The 23,178-nt window shown below is 39.9% G+C and overlaps 1 protein-coding gene across 1 annotated transcript in view; it reads left to right on the top strand.

The window, feature by feature from the left end:
• zdhhc2 (zinc finger DHHC-type palmitoyltransferase 2) overlaps positions 1–23,178 on the top strand; it is a 29,578-nt gene that overhangs the window by 2,618 nt on the left and 3,782 nt on the right. The window contains exons 2-9 of the mRNA XM_034093410.2: positions 13,613–13,639; positions 14,611–14,705; positions 15,684–15,804; positions 16,757–16,826; positions 16,924–16,956; positions 19,200–19,320; positions 20,022–20,154; positions 20,655–20,781. Of these exons, the coding sequence (XP_033949301.1) occupies positions 13,613–13,639; positions 14,611–14,705; positions 15,684–15,804; positions 16,757–16,826; positions 16,924–16,956; positions 19,200–19,320; positions 20,022–20,154; positions 20,655–20,781 (727 nt within the window). The remainder of the gene's footprint in view (positions 1–13,612; positions 13,640–14,610; positions 14,706–15,683; positions 15,805–16,756; positions 16,827–16,923; positions 16,957–19,199; positions 19,321–20,021; positions 20,155–20,654; positions 20,782–23,178) is intronic.

Raw genomic sequence — 23,178 nt, 5'->3', positions numbered from 1 at the left:
TGAGTGATGGCTCTGTCAAGTGACTGCCGCTGTTAGCTTCTTGTCTCTCTGCTAGCTGCTCCGTGAAGCTAGCTACAGGGACTCTGCCTGCTCAGCTCATCCAGGAAACACAACTTGAAGCCGGCCGTGGTTGTTTGTTCTTCATGCTTATATATCGGACTATTGCGACTCGCTCTGCGGTTAAAACAGACGGTGCATGAATGCGGTTTTGCGGTAAGTGAAATTTGAGTGCTTTATTTATGTGTTAATGATTTTAATCAGCTACGTAATGAATGTTAAGGCTTGGGTTAGCGTGTAGCGAGTGGTAGCTACATCAGTGCTAACGATGCTAATCGTAGCCTCCAAGTTAAAATAATAGACTGTATGTATAAAGGTTAAAACGAAATAGACGTTAAGTGGGATAATACTGTTGAACAAACAGCTTCTGTTTGAGGTTGATCAAATAAGGTCATCCTTGTAACGTAGAGAGATATTTTATTAGCCTATGTAGGTAGGAACTGTATGCATCGCTAAGGTTAATTTAAATTGGCTATGCTCAAGTATGTAGACAAGCTAACGTCGAAGTAGTGTATGTGAAATCAACCTCACAATAAGATGTGTATATTACAATTATTAATGTCATATTTCAAAATGATTACTTAGATATTACAATATGGTTGGTTGAGCTGGAGTTCATTATCGAGCTTACACCTTAACGTCACAGTCATCTGAAGAATGAACCCAAACCTTGTTGTTTTTATTAATTGCATTACCAAATGGGTATCAAATAAACAGTAAGCATTGGTAACACAACTTCCAAAGTTACAGTAAAATAAAAAGGACCCTGACTCGGACAATACACAATCCAACATGTTCAACAGAAGAGAATCAGTTATATTGTTTGTACACATGGTACTTTACATATATATCTGTTTGTTTAAGGTGTCCAGGTGATGCAGACAGGCTGGACCAGAGAGTGAGAGACAGAACTGGACTCCTCACAGCAGTGAACTTCAGCTCAGGTACAAAGACTCTATTTTTCATACTGTACAAAGAATCAAGAAAGATATTGGTTTAAATAAATGAAGTATTGACTTTAATACACTGATATACATTCCATTAAACAATACTAAATACTAGATCACCTACACATCAGTTAAGTTGAGGGTTTTTTCCATGCAAAAAGTTACATTTAGATGTTAACAATCAATAGGATTTTGTCAGCTTTCTAATTTAATGTATTGAAGGCAAAGATATTTAACACATAGTGAGAACTGCTACTATTTATCTCTCAATATTGTCTGTAAAAAACGGTAAAAGTTATTCTTTCAGTGAGACAACAGAGCAAGCTTCTACAGTTGCACTACGTTTTGTAACGGTTCAATATTATTTTCATAATAACATATAATTTCAATGTTGATGAGCTTCATACTGTTCATTCATAATCTGATTGTCTTTGTAGCTCACTGTTGAAATAAAAAAAAAACATTACAATTACAAAATAATTATATCTACAGCCCTTAAACACAAACACACCGCTTTCATAAATAACACACTTGTTCTGCAATAATATGTTTTATGTTTCCTGTAATTTTTGTTAGGAAAGGACATGCCTGAAAGACACAACATTTTCTCCTTCTCTGAAGGTCAAGAAGAACATCCAAGAGGAACATTAAAAGCTGATGTTATGAGATTTTAAGACCAGTACAGGACATTCACTAAGAAACTACTTTTATTGTAAAAACAGTCAGCTGATCGAATGCACCTATTTCCACATCTACACTCCATCAGCTGATTATTTCTATTTGCCTCGCTTTATGAGCTTCACATCACTTGTGCCTTGTACCGCAGAGTTTGCAACGTCACAAATAAATGGGGCCAATCTTCAGTCAGATGTGAATGTGTAATCTAACATTTTCAGTAAGAATAATGGACAAAAGGAATGCAAATACAAATACAATTTATTGAAATGTGAACCAAAAGTTAATCAAACATGTTTTAAATAAAAAGCACATATGGACAGAAGGTGTAAACCTATTAAATGTATAAGTAAACACATTTAGTCAAATAAAGTGACAGAGTAGGCCTGTGCAGTTGGTATCAGCTTTGCCCAGCATGGGCTCCTCCATCAGGCCTGGTCATCCTCGCTGAGGAAAGACCCTCAGTCCTCTCCACACCAACAGACAGGACGTCCATCACACGGAGTTTTCTCCCGGAGTCTCTGCTGCTCTCTGGACACCATGCTGTCTCAATCCGTCCACACTGAATATGAGAGGGGGAAAATGAAAAATAATAAATGCTTTAGACAATAAGAAACATAAAGTTGACTGTTGAGTTACTCAGTTTTTTTAGATTGTCAATACTATTACTGTATAACTAATATCTCAGGTTAAGAGGCACATTCAAATAAAGATTGGTCTTTAAATACATGTTGTCTTTTGAATTGTTTGTCTAAAGTCAAGGATCTAGAACTGGTACTTAGTTTTAATGATACAGTTTGGTTATTATGCTGTTTGGAGGAGGCCTCACAGGTAAGAGCACTAACTAGCTACCATCACATGTACCTTAGCTTGACTTAAATGTATTAAACGTATAGTTAAGTGATATCAAAATAAAAATAACTAATGTCATGCAAACATATTAATATTTGCTTGATTCCAGTGTTGAATTTAGCACAATTGCATACAAACATTAAGGGGTTTTAAGATTCTGAAATATTATGCTAAAAACTCAATAACTTCGATTATTATTTATAGTTTTGCTGCATAGTTTCATGTCAGCTTACCTTAGAAACGTAAAATGCGACGGCAGTGTGCAGATGGGGAGCATGTTAGCTTAGCTTGGTAGCTTCAGCTAGCTCTGGAACTTCCAGCTCGGTGGCAGCAGGTCCCGCCTCGGTTCCGCCTCTTTGCCCTTATTTGGAGCAGGCGGGAGTTGAACTCTGACGTCACTGTCGAGCCGTTAGTGGCCGACTCCGCCTACTAAGGGCTTCTCGGCAACTCTGCAGAATCCTATGGGTGATGTCACGGACCCTACGTCCATTTATATATACAGTCTATGGCTCATCCTAATTTTCGGCCTTGATGTAACAACATTCATAACTAGAGAATGCAATTCTTGAAGAAATTGCTAGTGGGAATGCTTTATGCTGAAAAGCTGACGCTAAACTGCTATGCTGAAATGTAATGTGTAAGAAGAAAGTGAATCATTTAGATTAAAATGAAATGTGTAAGAAGAAAGTGAATAATTTAGATTGAAATGATACATGAACACTGGGGGCTTGAATGTGTGATGAGAGAAGAAAAGAAAGTAAAAAGGCTTGGAAAAGCAGCAGAATATTTGAACCGCAAACTTCTGAACTAAGTTGATGGCGAATGATCTGTCGCCATGGCAACGACATTTGATGACACCCCATAATACGCTTAGATGCGTTGATGGCTGCATCGTTACCAAACCTATGAAGTCTTGGGCTGTTTGGAGTAATTTCACTGAAGTTATGAGAAAACCGTGTTTCAAGTCGAGCATTGTGTTGCCATGGCAACGGCATTTGAAGAAATCTCAAAACTGTCCCGTAGATGTCTTCACGGCTGGACTGTTTGCACACTTGTGAAGTTTGAGCACTTTTTGAACATTTGCATAGGAGTTATAGCGACATCATGTTTTATGGCCATGGAAACGGCATATGGTGAGATCTCAGAGTTTGCGTAGAGCTGTTGAGGCATGGACCGGTGATATACAAGTGAAGATTGGGGGACGATTGGACCGTGTTCATTGGTCTTATAGCGACATCATGTTTTATGGCGAGGGATGCGTTTCCATGGAAACGGCATATGGTGAGATCTCAGATTTGGCGTAGAGCTGTTGAGGCATGGACCAGTGATATACAAGTGAAGATTGGGGGACGATTGGACCGTGTCCATTGGACTTACAGCCTCATCGTGTTTCATGGTGAGTGGTCTGTCGCCATGGCAACGGCATTTCATGACACCCCATACTACGCTTAGATGCATTGATGGCTGCATCGTTATCAAACCTGTGAAGTTCTGGGCTGTTTGGAGTATTTTCACTGAAGCTATGAGAAAACCGTGTTTCAAGGCGAGCATTGTGTTGCCATGGCAACGGCAGTTGAAGAAATCTCGAGGCTGGACTGTTGAAGTCTGCTGCTCTGAGCATGTCAGTTGGAGTGATGACATCATCGTGTTCCATTACACAGGTGTTTATAGTTGAGCTAACGAGCTCTGGAGAGATCACAGGTTTCCATTGTTCTGAATGAGAGATGAACCTCTTACATGTGAACGTTTTGTGGAAGAACCGTAACAGATATCTGTGAAATTTCAAAATGTGAAGCATGTCAAGGAAGTTGAGTATCTGAAGTGTAATTTTTGTGTACTTTCGGGTTAATAATGTGGCCTTTTTGGCAGTTTAACTAAAGGTGTGTGGCTGCTACCGTGAGGAAATATCTGCCAGAAATTACAATGGGCTTCAATGGAGGAATTTTGAACGTTTTTGTCACTTCATGCCCTCAAGCGGCATTTTGTTGAATTATCTTTGCTTAATTATTTGTCATTTTTCAAGCTACGAGATGTTTTCCTACATTTATCATGAAAAATTATGTCCCAGGAATGTAGGGTTTGGGAATTATGGCAGTTTACAAAAAATATATGAAGGCACATTTCAAGATTTCTCACCCTCTAGCTGTGACAACACGCACTCTAGTTAATGTTAAAATGTGAAGAAAACCTCTAAAACAAGGTCTGAACAAATGTTAATATCTCTAAAAGTAAGAATCAGATTTAAAAGTGGTTTCACACGAATAATGTCAGAATGATTTGTAACATTTTAAAGTTGGAATGAGGTTTCTGAGTGAAAGTATGAATGAACAGTTAGCAGTTGAAGTCGCATGAAGATTTGTTGAAGTCTGAAGATTTCCTCCATTTACTTCAATGTTAAAAATGTGATGTATTATGGGATGTATCTCTGGAATTATGAAAGTTATGAATGTGAAAAGTAATAGCCATCGATTCCCGACCGAGCTGAACGTTTTGATGTTTGAACGGAGTTTCTGCGATGTTCAATGCGGGAGAAGAAGAGGGCCAAAATACAGGCGGAATAATAATAAAAATGTGTCCGTAGAAGAACAGTTAGTTGGAATGCTGTAAACAGCATTCCCACTGAATTAAGTAAATGTAACACCCTTTTCATCCCGGTTACACTTTTCATTTGCCCTGTACGATGGGCGCTGTAAGTGATGAACATGGGGGATGTTGGCTTATCTGCCACCCGCAGCTCACAGCCAACGTGCGAGTGAGTGGGAGCGAGCAAGGGAGAAAGGGAGGGTGCACCGGTACGCGCTGTTGTTATTAGCATCTGGTGCTAGCGGCTCTAACGGATAGAAGAATAAGATGTTTCTACAATGATGTGGAGGGAGAGTCCTCTCCAGTCAGACTGAGGCTGATAACTACACCTCAGTGAGGTAAAGAACTCCGAGTGTTTAGATAGTTGACTTTAGTCTAAGTTATCTCAGTGGGTCTCAAACGTTTTGATCACAATTTATGTAAACACATTATTTCCAAGGCACTCCTTTATAATAATTGGGATAAAACAGGTTTGAAATCATTCCAATGTATACTATAGGACAGTAAACCAGACATATCGTTTTAAACTGGAGAGATAAAAACATATGCATAAATAAAATAGTAAAATAAGATATGAATGAACAACAAAAATAAAATACGTTACATGTATTTGTTATTGGCTAAGGTAGGTTATTGGTTATGTTCACATACTTATTTAATTATTAAAATGTAAACCGATCTTTTTTATATGGGTGTTTAGAGTTGTACCCCCTAGATCTAGTCTCTAGTAATTCTGCTTAAAGTGCACCAGATTGAAGCATTTTACTTTAAAATGTTCAAACATTTCTTCCCGGTATGCCTGAGAAGGCAGATATGCTTGTTTTTCTCAACAAGAACTATTCTTTAAAAGTTTGACTGTTGCACTGTTGTAGCTTCAGTGGTTCTCAGGTTACAGTTACATAGCAGTGAATATAAACAGACTTAATGTGAATATTACTGTAAACTAACCTGTGTAAAAGTTTCTCGAATAAATGTAATTTTTTTGGTAGAAGAAGCATGTATCATTTTTTTACCCTGCCCCTCAAAGAATCGGAATTGAGAACCGTTAAGAACCGGAATCGAAAAGTGGAATCGGAATCGGAATCAGAATCGTGGAAATTCAAACGATACCCAACCCTAGTCATGACCATAGGTCATGACAGAAATGCCTTTTTTTCAGGCTTTTTGAACACCAACTTGTTTTTGCAATAGAACAAGAGCGACACTGTGCTGCGTTCAGGTCACATGGGACAGATGAAAACGGCATCGGGGCAGGAGAGTGGTCGCTCGGGCCAGCATGTGTTCTGCAGACAGAGACAGTTGTCTGAAAGTGTCGTCAGCTGATAGCTCTCGTTCGGCTGCTGAGTTAATCCCATTGTCTGCCTTATAATTCAACCCCAAGCGATCTGCATTTGACCCACTTTCATTCAAAGCACCAAACGTCAGCTTTTGAACCAGTGGCGTAGCCACCATAGGGCCAGGGTGGGCCCAGGCCCACCCAGTTTACTCATTGGCCCACCCTGAGAAAGCTTCGGTGTCATTTTTTTTTTTTTTTTTAATTATTTTATTATTATTATAAAAAAATGTATTCATCCCTTGAGAATATCCAAGCATTCAAAGTGAAATTCAAGTGAACAAATATCGAGTTTAATTAATGTTGTATGTGCTTTGTCCTCTGAACCGAACTCATTTACGGTACAAACTGATTGTTGGTTCTGGCGCGTGCCATAATAACGTGAGAGAGGCAGAGAGCTAACTGCAAAATAAATGATGGCTCAAAGTTCACTAATGAACTTTGGTTTTTAAAAAAAAAAACAGACTCCAAGAAGAGCCCCCACTGCCCTCATCTAGCAGCAATCTATACGATCATTTTCTGATAACGATGAAATAGCCCCGCCTCCCTCTCCCCTCCTCTCCTGCTGCTGGGCTGTTAGAAGAAAACAAATGTTAACGGAAACTCTGCCGCATGGTTCCCTCGTCCCTTGGAAGAGGCGGAGAGGTGGGTGTTTTTCATCTGCTGGTGGACAGTCCGGAGAGATACACAGGGTTGGGTTGAAAAAAACGAGAAATCTGATTACAGTTACTTTCGTAAACCTGAAGTGAATACATTTTGGATTACTTATTGGAATTATTGGTGGAAAGGTTTCCTCACAAAATGCAATATTCATTACCGGCAGAACTGTGTGCTCACTGCACTGCGCTGCAGCGTGTCTGTGAGGCCCCGCCCCCGCACGCAGATGAGAGAGAGATCTCTTTCAAAATATATTGAAAGTTAGAAACGGAGATGGTTAGATAAAATGTGGAAGATAACGTTTATGTAGCATTTATTTATTGTCGAAATGATGTCGAACGGGATCAAATCTAAGTGAATGGCCTGCTGCTGCTGAATGCATGGGGCAAGTGACTGGAAAAAGTTTTAAAAGTTATTACATCGTTTCAGATAATAATAATACATAATAATGATAATTCATTCTATTTAGGGGCGCCTTTCAAAGCACCCAAGGACACCTTACAATTCATAACATATTCTAACGAAAGGTTTTAAGACAGTACAAAGAATGCAGTCCGGGTGATGTTTTTTATGTGGGGTGCAGATGAGAGAGCTGTCCAGAATGACACCAAGATGTTGTGTTTGTGCTGTTGATAAGCCATTAAAACAGTAAAATATGTGTCTCCTGTTCACCAAAACATACCCATCTGTTATGGAAAAAGAAAGTATTCTAAAAGTAATCTGCCACCGGTACCAGCGGAGATTGTTGTTAGCTTCTGATGCGCAGAAGAAAAATCTGGCCCACCCTATTTTTTACAGGCCCACCCTAAAGTACATTTCTGCCTACGCTACTGTTTTGAACAGTTTTCCCTTTTTCAGGTGGAAACATTTGGAATCAGGTGGTCTCGGTTTGTTCAAATCCATGTATGGTAGGACATTGTTGTAGCAGTAAAGAGGAAAAGATACGGAGAGTAGTACAGCTATGCTTTCAAAGACACTTGAATATACATCCCTGCACATGTTCTTAATCACACGTACACGGATGCTTCACTCTCAGACTCTGGGGCTTTAAAGCTGGCAATGCGGCATGCACACGGTTTTTGGCTGAATTCCTCGATTCAGCTCCAATTGGCTCACCTTGCCTGGTGCGTGCGTGTGTGTGTGTGTGTGTGTGTGTGTGTGTGTGTGTGTGTGTGTGTGTGTAGGATGCCGCCGAAGATAGATGATTCTCAATGCTCAGCTAATCATTGCTTAGATATTGGGACAAATAGAAAGCTGTGTCAGCTAAAATCTTTTTTCATGTTCGAGTCCAGATCTCTAGGTGTGTGTGTGTGTGTGTGTGTGTGTGTGTGTGTGTGTGTGTGTGTGTGTGTGTGTGTGTGTGTGTGTGTGTGTGTGTGTGTGTGTGTGTGTGTGTGTGTGTGTGTGTGTGTGTGTGTGTGTGTGTGTGTGTGTGTGTGTGTGTGTGTGTGTGTGTGTGTGTGTGTGTGTGTGTGTGTGTGTGTGTGTGTGTGTGTGTGTGTGTGTGTGTGTGTGTGTGTGTGTGTGTGTGTGTTTTCAATGCACAGCAATGCGGATCAAAACGAGAAAAAAACTGGTTTGATCACATTGTATTTTTTTGTTGGTACCCATTCATTTCTGGGACACCAATTTTCCCAATAAGGAAACATGTTTAAATTAAAAAATAATATTACAAAAGTCATAAATATGATCACATTTAGATTGTTTTATGTTGTGTTATAATGATAAAGAAATACAATTGATCTATTGATCCAAATCAAGATTGTAAAAAAAACCTTGGAGAATGGAACCACAAGCTTCTTAATGGCTTATATACTGCTCAGATGCTTTTGTGATTTATTTAAAAAAAAAGTTTTGTAAGTATTTTCTAAACAGAACATAAGGCAAGGCAAGTTTATTTATATAGCACCTTTCAACACAAGGCAATTCAAAGTGCTTTACAAAAAAAGAAAGACATTAAGAAAATGGCATTTAAAATCAGTCATTAAAAAGAAAAGATAATAAAAGAAACATTAAAAGAAAAAATACAAGGATAAAAGTTACAGTGCAGTTTAAGATATGAATAGTTCAATTAAAAGCAGTGGCAAGAATAAAAGTCTTCAGCCTGGATATAAAAGTAGTCAGAGTTGCAGCGGACCTGCAGTTTTCTGGGAGTTTGTTCCAGATATTTGCAGCATAATAACTGAACGCTGCTTTTCCATGTTTAGTTCTGACTCTGGGGACAGAAAGCTGACCAGTCCCTGAAGACCTGAGAGATCTGGATGGTTCATAATTTAGCAGGAGGTCAGAAATGTATTTTGGGCCTAAACCATTCAAAGCTTTATAAACCAGCAGCAGTATTTTGAAATCTATTCATAAGAGACAACCTGTTAAGCCCTCGGCCGGGGCTTTGTATTTTTTTTTCACGACACTGTGTCTCAGGGCATCTTAATATTTAAGAACCTATTAATGTGTTATACCAGATTAATGGGAATAATCTCAGCTAACTGACGATACAAACTATTTTTATCAAAACAAAACACAAGTCTCATAAGAAGCATCTAAATGACCCCTGAGCGAAAAATGCTAACGCACTTTGGCACAGAACTCAAGATAAAAGATACCCTTATTTCTTATCGTAGCTGCACATACAAGATATCCGATTAAAGCTGAGGTTCCACAGATTATTTAGGTATATATATCATCACTGAGTGATCCGAACTCGCGACAGGGGAAGCACATACAGACATCACAACACATACCTTTACGTAGCTTTTACGGGAGATCGTCTCACGGTAGCTGTAATCTGATCAAAAGACTTGTTCAATGGCATTAAAACGAGAAAAAACGCGGCTGAATCGGTTAATCCATAGGTTGATAATGTTTATGGGCAATATCTTTTTTAATTTATAATCCATAATTACATTTTTTGTAAAGATCGGAGAGTAAAAGTTAGCTGCTAATGGTAACCACCAGAGTTATCGCAGCTTCCGGTTTTGGCTATGCGTCAGTCTCACACACACACATTACCAAATAAGGAGTATGTGGGAGTTCCCCTCGATTCCATTGGCTCTGACGGTTAGAAAGAGATGTCAATCAGCAAAATCGAGCAAGGGGGGCCAGAGATAGGTCAAATCCACCCAAATGATCCCAGAAGTGTTTTTTGTGTGCTAAATCTCTCTAAAAAGGTCAAATTTCACTTGTTTTGCATCAATCTTGATACAGGGTACGTATTATATATTTTAGTTTGGATTCCTAAAGCTTTTAGTCTACCATCCCATCATTCAAGGGTGGTTTTCACTAAAAGTAATTTTTTTTTTTGGACGGACACAATAATTTACATTTTTTTACTGTGTTCAATCTGAATTTACTTTAAAATAAAAACATCTATATTGATTCTGACACTTCTACATCCAACTCACAGGTGTAACCTTGCTTTGAGTAAAGAAGATTATTAATTTAACCCTTTTAGAAGGGAAGATATGGTCATTTGTTCTGAGAATGTCATTTTCGAGCCTGAGACCTGAAAAACAGGCTCGGGGCTTAACAGTGAATGTTGCAGCATAGAGTATGGAGTCAGATTTGGGTCAATATTCTAGCGCGCAAAACAAGCTACTCACGAGCGTAAAATGTGCTTTTACACGCGCATAAAATGACTCTCGCGCACAGATTAAACCCCCGTGAGCGACAGCCCTCTTGCTCCCTTGCGGGAGTGTCAGCCTCACTCGCTCGCGGAGTCTGTCTACGCACGCGTGAAAAGTTTCTGGCACTTTGGGGCGGAGCCACTGGACTTTGATTGACAGCTGCCAGGAAGCCCGGAGTTGCCAGGTTTGATAAATGCCTGAACTACCAAGAGCCGAGGAGTGACAGCTGCAAGATCAGTTGGACGAGATTGAATGGTAAAGTTGTCCATAAAAAACTATTATATTCGTAAAGTGTACAGCTAATATATATATATATATATATATATATATTAATTAATTTTATATAAAACAATATATTTTTGAGTGGGCTGTATCTGTCGAAAACTGCTAGCTACTGTCTGCTGTATGCACCTCCCTTACGAAATGAACTATAAATGAACTATATTACTATAGTATATTATAAGAGTTGTATAGTGTCCTATAAGTTTGTAGTGTTCTGTAGTATTTTTCACCAGCTATTGTATTACTATAGTTTTTTCTGTAGTGCCATTTTATTAGCTATAGTAGCCCTATACTATTTCAATAGTAATATGTATCTAGATCTTTGTAGTATTCCTATATTATTTTAAATAGTATAACTATAGTATAATATATAGTAGGGGTGTAACGGTACACGTACCCGTACCGAATAATTTCGGTACGGGCCCTTCGGTTCGGTACACGTGTGTACCGAAGTGTACCGAACGAATATAACGTTAAACGTAAAAAATTGAGAACGTGAACAACTTCTTGGAAGGAATCTCAGGTGCTGCGTCGCAGCATTCAGAGTAATTTGCTCCCAATGTGTTCAACGCATAGAGCGAGCAAGTCAATTCATTGGACGAGCTGGTCAGAGGGATGCGTTCAAATGTAGTCAGTAATTTGAGGAACTGTCGAAATGGCGAATACAGATAAAGTTGAGCTCGAAAATCCTCCAGCATCATTGAAGTCTCCGGTTTGGGAACATTTTGGTTTTGCAGTTACGTACAAGGATGACGGACAAAGACAGGTGGACCGAACCAAAGCTGTTTGTCGGCATTGTTCAACTAAAATTGGTTACGCGGCTGGCAATACGTCAAACTTGCACACTCATTTGAAAAGGCATCACCCGAACGTGAATATCACCGGTACCAAAAGACTGAAGTGCAAACCCAACTCCCGCTAGCATTTAAGCCTCCACCACTCGCAAAAACTTCAGACCGAGCCAAAGCTATTACAAACGGCAAATATCCTTATGTTGCCATGTTAGCAAAGCGCTACCTGGCTGTATCTGCTACCTCTGTCCCTAGCGAGAGGGTGTTCTCCACAGCAGGAGACATTGCTAGTGCCAGCAGATCTGCCCTTTCGGCAAGCAATGTGGACAAGTACATTTTTCTTTAAAAAAACATGAAAATACAATGACAAGCAAGTCATAATGTCAAGCTGGCTGCTTAGGTACTAGTACAGTAAAGTTCAAATACAGATTATTTCAGTTCATCGAAAAGCTGCACCTTAATGTTTATTTTATTATATTTTATATTTATTTGAGTGAATATTCATAGTTTAATAATAATTAAAAACCCAAAACTAATAGTTTATGTTTTGTGAGTAGTAGTACAGTAAAGTTCAAATACAGATTATTTCAGTTCATCGAAATGCTGCACCTTAATGTTTATTTTATTATATTTTGTATTTATTTGAGTGAATACATTATTCACAGTTTAATAATAATTAAAAAGAAATATGTTATGTTTTGTGATAATTTTTTCTGCTGTACCGAACCGAACCGTGACCTAAAAACCGAGGTACGTACCGAACCGAAATGTTTGTGAACCGTTACACCCCTAATATATAGTGTTTCTGTAGTTGTTTTTTAAACACACTATAGAACACTAGCATGATATTGTCATAATGAATGCATAGAATTAATGTCATTTTTGTATATCAAATGAATTGAGATATATATATATATATATATATATATATATTAGCTGTACACTTTACGAATATAATAGTTTTTTATGGACAACTTTACCATTCAATCTCGTCCAACTGATCTTGCAGCTGTCACTCCTCGGTTCCTAGGCATTTATTAAACCTGTCAACTCCGGGGTTCCTGGCAGCTGTCAATCAAAGTCCAGTGGCTCCGCCCCAAAGTGCCAGAAACTTTTCACGCGCGCGTAGACAGACTCCGCGAGCGAGTAACGGCCCGTCCACACAGCGGCGTGCGTTGACGCTTCCCCATTCACTTTGAATGGGGTGACGTCACTTTTAGCTGAAATGCATCGTGGGAAGCGACGTGGAGCGTAGCTGGCGTGGCTCGCTGCAAAAGTTGAGCAATGTTCAACTTTTGACGCCTCGGTGAGGCGTCAGCCAATCGAATCATATGCCAGTACAAGCTCTAGCCAATCAAACCGCTGCTTGTGTGTCAGGGGCGGGAGATTCATGTGATTGGTTGTTGGTCGAGTTTCAGACACGCCCGCCGGCAAGCGTTAGCGCACGCCGCTGTGTGGACGGGCCGTAAGGCCCGCGAGGGAGCAAGAGGGCTGTCTCTCTCGCATAGCCGCTCGCGGGGGTTTAATCTGCGCACGAGAGTCATTTTATGCGCGTGTAAAAGCACATTTTCCGCTCGTGAGTAGCTTGTTTTACGCGCAAGAACATTGCCCCAAATCTGACTCCATAATAGAACTTCATGAGTGTGCTGTGTATTGATTTAGTGAGTGCTGTATGTATTAGGGGTTCACAGAGTCAGTGCTCTTCAATATCCCATGGAAAAATGAAACATTTACTTTCCCTATGAGATACACACTTTCTGCAGGTCGCATGTCAAGCATTCTCAGAGTTCTCTTGTCTTTTTTCCTTTTCAGAGTCGATCGAGGGCATAGCAGAAAAGGGTAAGTGTTTAATGAAGATGTTAACATCAAGAGGAAAGTGTTTTCTGCTTCTGTTATATGTGGAGTATATGTGTGTTATTCAGACCAGAGGAGGTTCAGCAGCCTTCAGTCTGGCACAGGCAACCCACATCTAAAGTCTATAATCAGCCTGTATTAGCTTCAAGTGTGTCATAATGTTTCCTTTAATCACCTCAGTGATATGTTTTAATACCGGCTTTGATCAAATATACATGCTTCAACCACAGAGCCCAGAAAGAGACCGAAATAGTATTGCTTTTTATTATAAGCTATCTATATATATCTGAATCCTACTAACAGTGATCTCCTCAGCATGAATCTAATAACTACTGATTCTCAAAGTCAAAGTTAGTTAACAGTATGATATGACAATTTAAGAGTGAATTATAAATGTGTCTAAAAATGTGGTTTATGCCCAAAAACCATTCAAATGAATCAAATTCTCACCACTACTCTACTCGTCTGCAGTGCTAATTAGCTAATGTTGGCATGCTATTATGCTAAAATAAGATGGTGAGTATAGTTAACATTGTTTATGTTAAACTTCACTATGTTAGCATTGTCCTTGTTAACATTGTAAACACCACTTTGCCTTCACAGAAGTAGCAGGGCTGCAGACTCTTAGTCAATGTTTTATCGTTCACTGTGATGGTCGATTATAACTGCCGTAACACAAAAGTGATGTCATTACTGAATATTGTAAAATCAGCACTGAAAACTGCTCAGTGTTACATTTTTAGAGCTGACTTTATGCATTTGGCTCTTTTTCTTTCCTTTTACACTTTTTAAACATGACCCATTAAGACAGTGAGAGATTAAGACAGCATACTGAGTTGAAATATTTTGTTTTTGCAAAATAAATCATATTGGATTGCAGCATTGCTATGACTATTCAGTGAAGCTGACGGATAGATGCTGCTGATGACTTGTTTATGATTTTCTGCTTCCACCAGTGATATACCTGCTGGTGTACCATGTCATCTTCATCATGTTTGTGTGGGCGTACTGGCAAACCATCTTCACGAGGCCCATGAACCCCCTGAAGGAGGTGAGCGTGTGTGTCTGCGATGCAGCGTTTCTGATGCATGCTGGGAAGTGCGGATGTAGGTTACAGCCTCCGCTTGTGATTGAACACTGCATTCAGACTAATAACACTTTCCAGAGGAAGTGCCTGGAGCTGCTCTGTAATGGCTCTGATCCTGACCACAGCACTTCAACACACACACACACACACACACACACACACACACACACACACACACACACACACACACACACACACACACACACACACACACACACACACACACACACACACACACACACACACACACACACACACACACACACCAAGATAAAAGCCACTTTTGCATTTCAATTTTCGAGGCGAGAGCTTTCCTCGAATGCTGGTTCACATGAGGTTTTCAGATTTGAATAAAGTCACTTCAGTGTGCCGCGCTGTTCGTTATCATCAGACTTATTTGTTTCAGAGTGGCTGAAAGTAATATAAGCTCTGTGCTAAATTTCTCCCATTTGCCTGCTGGGGCAGAAAGAAGCAACACTAATGGAAGATGCAGAAACCTTTCACCATACTGAGCTACAGACGAGGGCTGCAGGAGTTAGAAAAATATAAATTTAAAAAAGAAAAAAGAAAAAAATGTAATATAACGAGGTGTTCCCTACTCTTCCAGTGTATTAATATGATGTAGCGTTGATTTGGAGTTACTGGATCACATGACACAAAATATATAAAAAAAGTTTTTTCCAATTTAAAAAAATGTCCCAGCTCTCTGGGATACTGGTCTTTTTACCTTGTACCAAATATTGTGCTTACTCTGATTTAGATATTGCACTAATCCATACTGCAATTTGAAACACATTTAAATTAATCGTCCAGACGTCGTGCTAACAGCTCTTCTGAAAAATCATTTGACTGTTTTGATAAATGTGAAATAAGAGAACTGATTGCAGATTGTGCTGTTGCTAAATCACAGGTGCTGTTCTTCTTTCCCTCTGCCCTGCGCAGTTTCACCTGTCATACTCTGACAAGGAGCTGCTGGAGCGTGAAGATCGGGGGGAGTCTCAACAGGAGATCCTGCGGAGGATAGCCAAGGATCTGCCCATCTGCACCCGCACCAACTCCGGAGGTACAGCACGCTGCTGCTGAGGCACAACAGCAGGAGCACTTTACACCAGCTGAGGGAGAAGGGCTTAGATATATAACATGAGTAAAAGTAGTAATGGGAAAGTTTAGGAATGGGTTGTACAAGTAACTATATATATATATATATAACTATACTTAAAGAGGCCCTATTATGGTTTTGGGGGGGTTTCCCTTTCCTGTAGTGCGTTGCTTAGGTATGTGTGCATGTTAATGGTCTGCAGAGGCCATGATCACACATTTCCCTCCAGAGGGAGTTTCTCTCCCCCACACTCCCCCCCGCCTGAAACGCCTCCATTGGACTCCTTTGTTTACTTCTGTAACATAGTGACATCACCATGTAACACTCACATTTCTATTGGCTAGCGCTCCAACACATTGTACATGATAGGCTAAGGGGCGGGACATCTCTAAGGTGGTTGACCAATCACAACAGAGCCGGCTAACCAATCAGAGCAGACTGGGCTCTGGTTTCAGACAGAGGGTGAAAAGAGGTGCTGCATGTGCTGCAGCACCTCAGTATGAGAAAAATAAAGAGCTTTTGAACATTAAAGCATGGAGACAAAGTAAAGCTAATTTAAATTGTATTTTTATATTGACATTTATCTTAATCCATAATGATACATCATAATTCATTAGTTAATTTAAATTCGTAATGATTAATATGAGCCTGCAGAGCATCTATAACTAATGTTGTCAAATTATTTGAAGGGGAATACAACCCAATTCCTCTAGTTGTGTTCATGTATGCAACAGTTATACACCAAAGCACATTCCTTGTTTGTGTACATGCATTCCCTCTTAACGTGTTTCTGATTCCTGATTGAGTAAATGAACAAAGTTACTTCCCAATACTGGTGTACGTTGTTAAATATGAAGTGTGGTCCAGTTTTGAGCTGCTGCTGATGGCTGTGATTGGCCCGGCTGTGTCTCCTCAGCGATCCGTTTCTGTGACCGCTGCCAGCTGCTGAAGCCTGATCGATGCCACCACTGTTCAGTCTGTGATAAGTATGCCTCCTCATGCACCATACAGAACACCATGTACTGCACTCTGACAGGAGAGAGGGATTCAATTCCACTGACGTCTGACCCCGCTGTGTTTCAGATGCATCCTGAAGATGGATCACCACTGCCCATGGTACGTAGTGACAACCATTTTTAAACTAATGTCAGTGACACTTTGCTAAAGGGAGAGATGGCAGGTGAATCTAAAAGATATCACGTGAAACGTCTCCAGTGTATTACTTATATTAGGAAGATCATGTATTCACATTTTTCTGAAATGCAATGTTTAAATATGCAAATCAGTCATTATTACATTACATGTCACTTGTTAGATGCTTTTATCCAAAGCGACTTACATACATTCAGTACTGTGGACAATCCCCACAGGAGCAGTTTGGGGTGAAGTGTCTTGCCCAGGGATACAACGACATGCTGACTGCAGTGGGACTCGAACTTGCTATCCCCTGATTCAAAGTTCAGCGCACTAAGTTCAGCGCACTACTGAGCCACATTTCCTCCCACATTTACATTATCTTGTAAAAAATGTGCTCATTTGGGATGTAGCCTGCTTCAAAATGATTGTGTAATTTGGTCATAGTAGAATGAAATGTGTTTGCAGAGGCTCATTTTCTTTGTATCACTCCATAAATAAAAATTACCACCATTAAAAACAAAATTAATAAATTGTTTTACAAATTAGTCTATGAATGATATATGAAAATTAAGCCGTCTGTGAACACTTTTAGAATATACATAGGAATGAAACTCATTTTGATAAAACAGCTTTTGAATATGTATTGTAAAACTGCATATATTTCACAGTTGAATAGGGTTATCATTTTTAAACTAATATATATCACTATATAACCTTCCCAATTGATCAATTGCATTAAGAACAAGCAAGTTCTTTGAAATCTTATGTTTAAACAATGAAATAAGGAATGATCTAATTCTTACTCTAGGGGAATTGGATGAAATCTACAAATGAATATAGGGAAAATATTCTGAATAAGCTTGTTTGTATTTCTTTCTGAAAGAACATGTTTTATGGAAGTAAGTGCATGACAAATACGCTTTTGCCTCAGGCTTTTTTACTCAGGCTTAATGGGAATTATTTTTCTTCACTTTCCCGTTAGCGCTTGTAAACACATCACATGGAAGCACAAGGAGCTTGTTTACTGGACAAATATTGATACTGTTCTCCTCCTGCTGGATGACACATTCTGGAAACGGGGGGAGACAAAAAAAACCAGTTTCATTTTCGCCAAACATTGGTTTATCATGGAAGTAGCTAAATATAAGAATGCAACATGCCATCGGCTCACACATCAACAGGATCATTTGTTGTTTTCTGTTATGCTCTCAAACTACCAGAGGCCTGTACTACGAAGCCAGATTTTCGCTTAGCGAGCTAACTTCAGGGAAAACTCTGGGTTTCCGGTCCTACGATGCTAGTTCACTTCTTACCGGCCTAGATCTCCATGGTAACTAAATGCTGAACGGCTAACCTGCTCCGGAGCAGGTTAGCTTTCAAGTCATATTACAGGATGGAGGAAATACAGAAAAACTGCCGTTGCTGGAATGCCGGCCGGCAAAGATCAACTTACTGTGTGAACGTGAAAATGAATAGAATATCACCTCCCTTCTTCAGAGCAATCTGACTATTATAACATTAGCGTTAAGAAAGCTTACTTAAATATCTGCCACAACATAAGTAACCGGATCAAAGTAACATTATGTACAGTCCGTGGCACTGTGAGTGCAGACTTCGATGTGTCCCATTATCATTCATATCACATCATAATGTATCATATATTTCCTTATCTGTGTCAGCTTCTTGACAACCATATTGCATCAGTAACGTGCACTTGTTGTTACAGCAGGATCAGTTTGTGTGTTGTGGACACGACCCGTATATTTCCGCAAGCCGTGTTCTCAACATTTAGCTTATTATTTAATTGAATTTGCTTACTTTAACATCATTGTTCATGGTGGGGCTAAGCCATTTGTTGGTATGGCTGTAGCCTACCCCAGCCATACCCTGCCACCAGTTAACTGCCATAACTCAAACATATCCAGGGTATGTTGAACTGGATTCGTAGTACAGGCCTCTGGTCACCTTATTCACATGAAACAAACTGATTGGAGGTTCATTAGAAAGTTCGGCCAAAGAAATCTGATGCATTTATCTGTTATGTCTCAGAAAGGGCTTCAAATAGATTCAAATACAAATACTTAGGTGCATATCCACAAAACCCCTAAAGCCCCTGTCACCAATATTTACCGTTCTTCTGTTTTCGACTCATTATCAACATTCAGCAGACTTGATGTACTAGTGATAACATTTCCCTTCTCATACCTCCATCCTCGCTGCAGGGTGAACAACTGTGTGGGGTTCGCCAACTACAAGTTCTTCATGCTGTTCTTGGCATATTCGCTCCTCTACTGCCTTTTTATAACCGCCACAGATCTTCAGTACTTCATCAAGTTCTGGCTGGTAAGTCTGGCAATACTACCACAACACAAAAGTGTTAGCACAAAATATGTCAAATCAAATCTGAATAAATCTGAAAGCATTCTATGTTGAATATGTGGGATTTGATTTCTTTTAACAAGGCTGGAGGTAGAGCACATTTCCGTCTGAGAGAATATCGGGTATGGATCAACTAGTTAGTGGCACTGAAATAGAAACAGTTTAAAGGAATAATTCAACCACAAAATAAGAAATTGTATATTGGTTACTCCCTCACTGTTACCTTGAAATAAAAGTTGTTTCACATGAATCCATGGTGAACAAAGAATACAAAAACTGAGACAAATCGTGATGGAAGTAAGTAAATGCAAATGAATACAAATCCAAGACTCAGCTGCCCAATCGCATGCTAACTACTTCCAAAACACATGTGTTAAAACAGGAAAGCATGTGACCCATTTTTTGGAAATGTCCAAAATGATAAGGCTTTATAGTAATTGCCTTTGATATGTTGTGTCATTTACCTTCTCCGTTTTTGAATGTGTTCACCGTACAGGCATTGAAGTTTCCTTAAATGATTCAATGTAACATGGGGAGATTAATTTAACAAAGAATAATGTTAGAGGTGAAGTATTCCTTTAATAAGCTCCTCCAGTAGAGTAGAAATCCCTCAGGTCCCACAGCCTCAAAGTGTCTGCTCTGTTGATGCTGTTACTCCCCTTCAGAACGGCCTCCCAGACACTCAAGCTAAGTTCCACATCCTGTTCCTCTTCTTCTCGGCCTCCACGTTCTCCGTCAGCCTGGCTTCTCTTCTGACCTACCACTGCTGGCTCGTCTGCAAGAACAGATCCACTCTGGGTAGGTGCTTCCTGCCTGCGTCTGTGCTGTAATTATACGGTGTCTGTTTACTCTGTGTATCTGCTTTGTCTTTGCTCTGATGAAGATGGATGTCTTGTTGTGTTTTCCTCTCGGTCAGTCTCCATCCTTATCAGTCATTTGACGAGCCTGTGTTATCAGACAGCAGTTTCTCATCATGTGTGCACAGTGGCACTTTGTCCGTGTGTTGCGGAGATTGGATTATCCAGTGGAGTATGTTACAGTGTAATGCAAAGACACATGGCTCTGAGCAGTAAGCAGCTTAGTAACAGACACTGATATGGAGAGTCACACATGGTGGCACAGCGTCAGTTCTGTAAAACAGAACTGACACTTTCATTCACAGTTTGTTGCAGCCATTCAGCAGTTCATGAGTTTTCTGAATGAGCTCCTGCTAATAATCTATATAAAGACTGAGAGGGAGCGCTGAATTAATCTATCTCCGTGCCAGACTCACTTTTCTCCTCCCTGTGTCCTCTCAGAGGCAGTACGTTCTCCGGTGTTTCGCCACGGCACCGATAAGAACGGCTTCAGTCTGGGCTTGAGTAAGAACTTCCGCCAGGTCTTTGGGGATGAAGTGAAGTACTGGCCAATTCCTATTTTCTCCGGGTAAGGTCGAATGGGCATTATATAAATAAAATTATATTCACAAAAAAACACCATAAGATTGAAGGAGATAGTTAGGATTCTTTGGGGTAGGATTGTATTAGGTACCTATCCATAGTCAGTGTATTACGTGCAGTAGATGACAGTTTGGAGAAACAGACAGAAGTACCAGCACATTATCGTCTGCTATATTTACAATATTTACATATCTTTACCTTTCTGTCAGACCTTTTCTGATGGGGGACTGAAGCTGTTTTCTTTACTCCTTTTAAAGTCCCGCTTCCCCATGCAGTACATTGCTTTACTACCTTCTTCTGGTACTTTACTCCATTTCTGCTAACTGGCTATCGTACTGCCATCTGCTGTAGGTAATACTATGACTATGGATAAGCACCTTAAACAACCCCACTGATCCATCCCTTTAAGGAGGGTAAGCCAAATAAATCTGAATCACGTGTTAATTATTTATAACTTATTTTGGAAGGTTCTTTGATAGTTAACTAAACCTGATGACTGACAAGTCTTGAGTCTGGACTGAAGGACAAGCAGGTCCAAAACGACAAGAACCATTACTCCATGCAACTGTAGTCAGTGTCAGTAAAACTGTGGATAAGCACATTATGTGGATATGAAAAGTTTATGAGTTATGTTATAATGCAAATTCAGTCTAGCATCACTATGCACAGCACTGGTACACATTGACTTTAGAGAAGCGTCGAACGAGGGAAGTCCTCAGCTCGGGGATCAGAGAGTGCTGTCACTTAGTCTGAAACAAAATGGTTCAAAAGAGGGAAAAGTCTCAGAGGAGACGTGCGAGCATTAGCTCCAATAAACAACAACACCGCTGTGAATTCATGCTGAAGCTCCAGCTTTGACGATATTGCTAATTCATTCTGCCCGAGTGAATACTATTTCACATTTACCGCTTTTTGGCATTTGATGTCCAAACATTATCCCCTAATATCAACATTCATCTATAAAACTAAATATGTTGTTGTGAAGAACACATCAGATCCATAGACTGTATATATAATGGACGTAGTGTCCGTGACGTCACCCATACGTAGGTTTCTGCAGAGTTGCTGAGAAACCCTTAGTAGGCGGCAGTGGCGAGCCGTGACTTTTATACCTAGGCCCTCTGACCCACCCCTTCCCTCGAAAAAAGAAGAGTTATTACGTCACAGCGTAATAAGCGGAATATCAAACAACGGCCCGGGGTGCAATCAATGACAGCGACCCTCTACCACACAAAACAACACCATTTATATAAACACCTCTCATGACAGGGCACCCACAGCCAAGTAACAATTACAAATGAATTAAGTCGGCACGGCGGCCCACATTGAAAATGACTTAAGCCTACCTTTGATGATCAAATCACTCAAACACAAAGTCCATCCTCCTGTCCTTTTGGATGAAGCACTTGACGGCGGGTCATTCAGCTGATCCTTTGCCACTCCAGTTTATCATTGTAACTCAATCTTGAAAATGACTCAGTTAATAATTTCGCAACGATGTCATCACTATCACTGACATGAGCCATCATGAACGAACTTATGCTAATCATAAATATATCGATCTATCGATTAGATTTATGATTAGAAAATTATAAAAGTAGGGTAGACATGTGGATATTATCCGGCTGAACAAAACGTGCATTTATCTAACAGGTTAGTTTTCCACAGACCTTATTTCAAGCTATTTTCCAAAATCCTATGGAGAAATCCCATTGCTCTTTTGTCGAGGGAACCTTATTATACATCCATGGAGGGAACCCGAGCGCATCTTACTTCCAGGTTTTAGGACACGTCACTGCACCACCTTATACACATGCATAAACTTCACAGCGGGCGGAACTTGTCATAAAGTCCGCGAAAATAAAGCCCACCCATTTAGAGGGAAGATATATATTGGTACTGTCATTTGACATTACTCTCTCATTGAGTTACTATAGCGGACCCTCTGTGAATGTACAGAGGGACCAACAAGCTCTCCCGTCTTCACATAACTCGCAGAGACGGCATTCACATTCCAACATAACACTGAACAGGCAGATTCGAAGGATTTATTTAATTGGAAATGTTATTTTAAATACAATTAAATCAAGTTATTTTCGTAAAACTAATGAAAAATATTTTTTTTAAATGTTTTTTTTTAATGTTTTCAAATATTATTTTTTAGATTACTTTAGGCCCTCTAGAGGGCCATGACGGCTCGCCACTGGTAGGCGGATTCGGCCACTTACGTCTCGACAGTGACGTCAAAGTCTAACTCCCGCCTGCTCCAGCCTGATCCAAATAAGGGCAAAGAGGCAGAGCCGAGGCGGCATAAGAAAAGTCCGATAATTAAATGAAGAATACTCCACCAGGCACCAACACAACAAACACGTCCGAGTTCAAG

The sequence above is a fragment of the Pseudochaenichthys georgianus genome, chromosome 10 (genome assembly GCF_902827115.2).
Source record: "Pseudochaenichthys georgianus chromosome 10, fPseGeo1.2, whole genome shotgun sequence".
Classification (NCBI taxonomy): domain Eukaryota; kingdom Metazoa; phylum Chordata; class Actinopteri; order Perciformes; family Channichthyidae; genus Pseudochaenichthys; species Pseudochaenichthys georgianus.
Note: the sequence above shows the minus strand (reverse complement) of the source record. Positions and strands in the feature narration are given on the sequence as shown.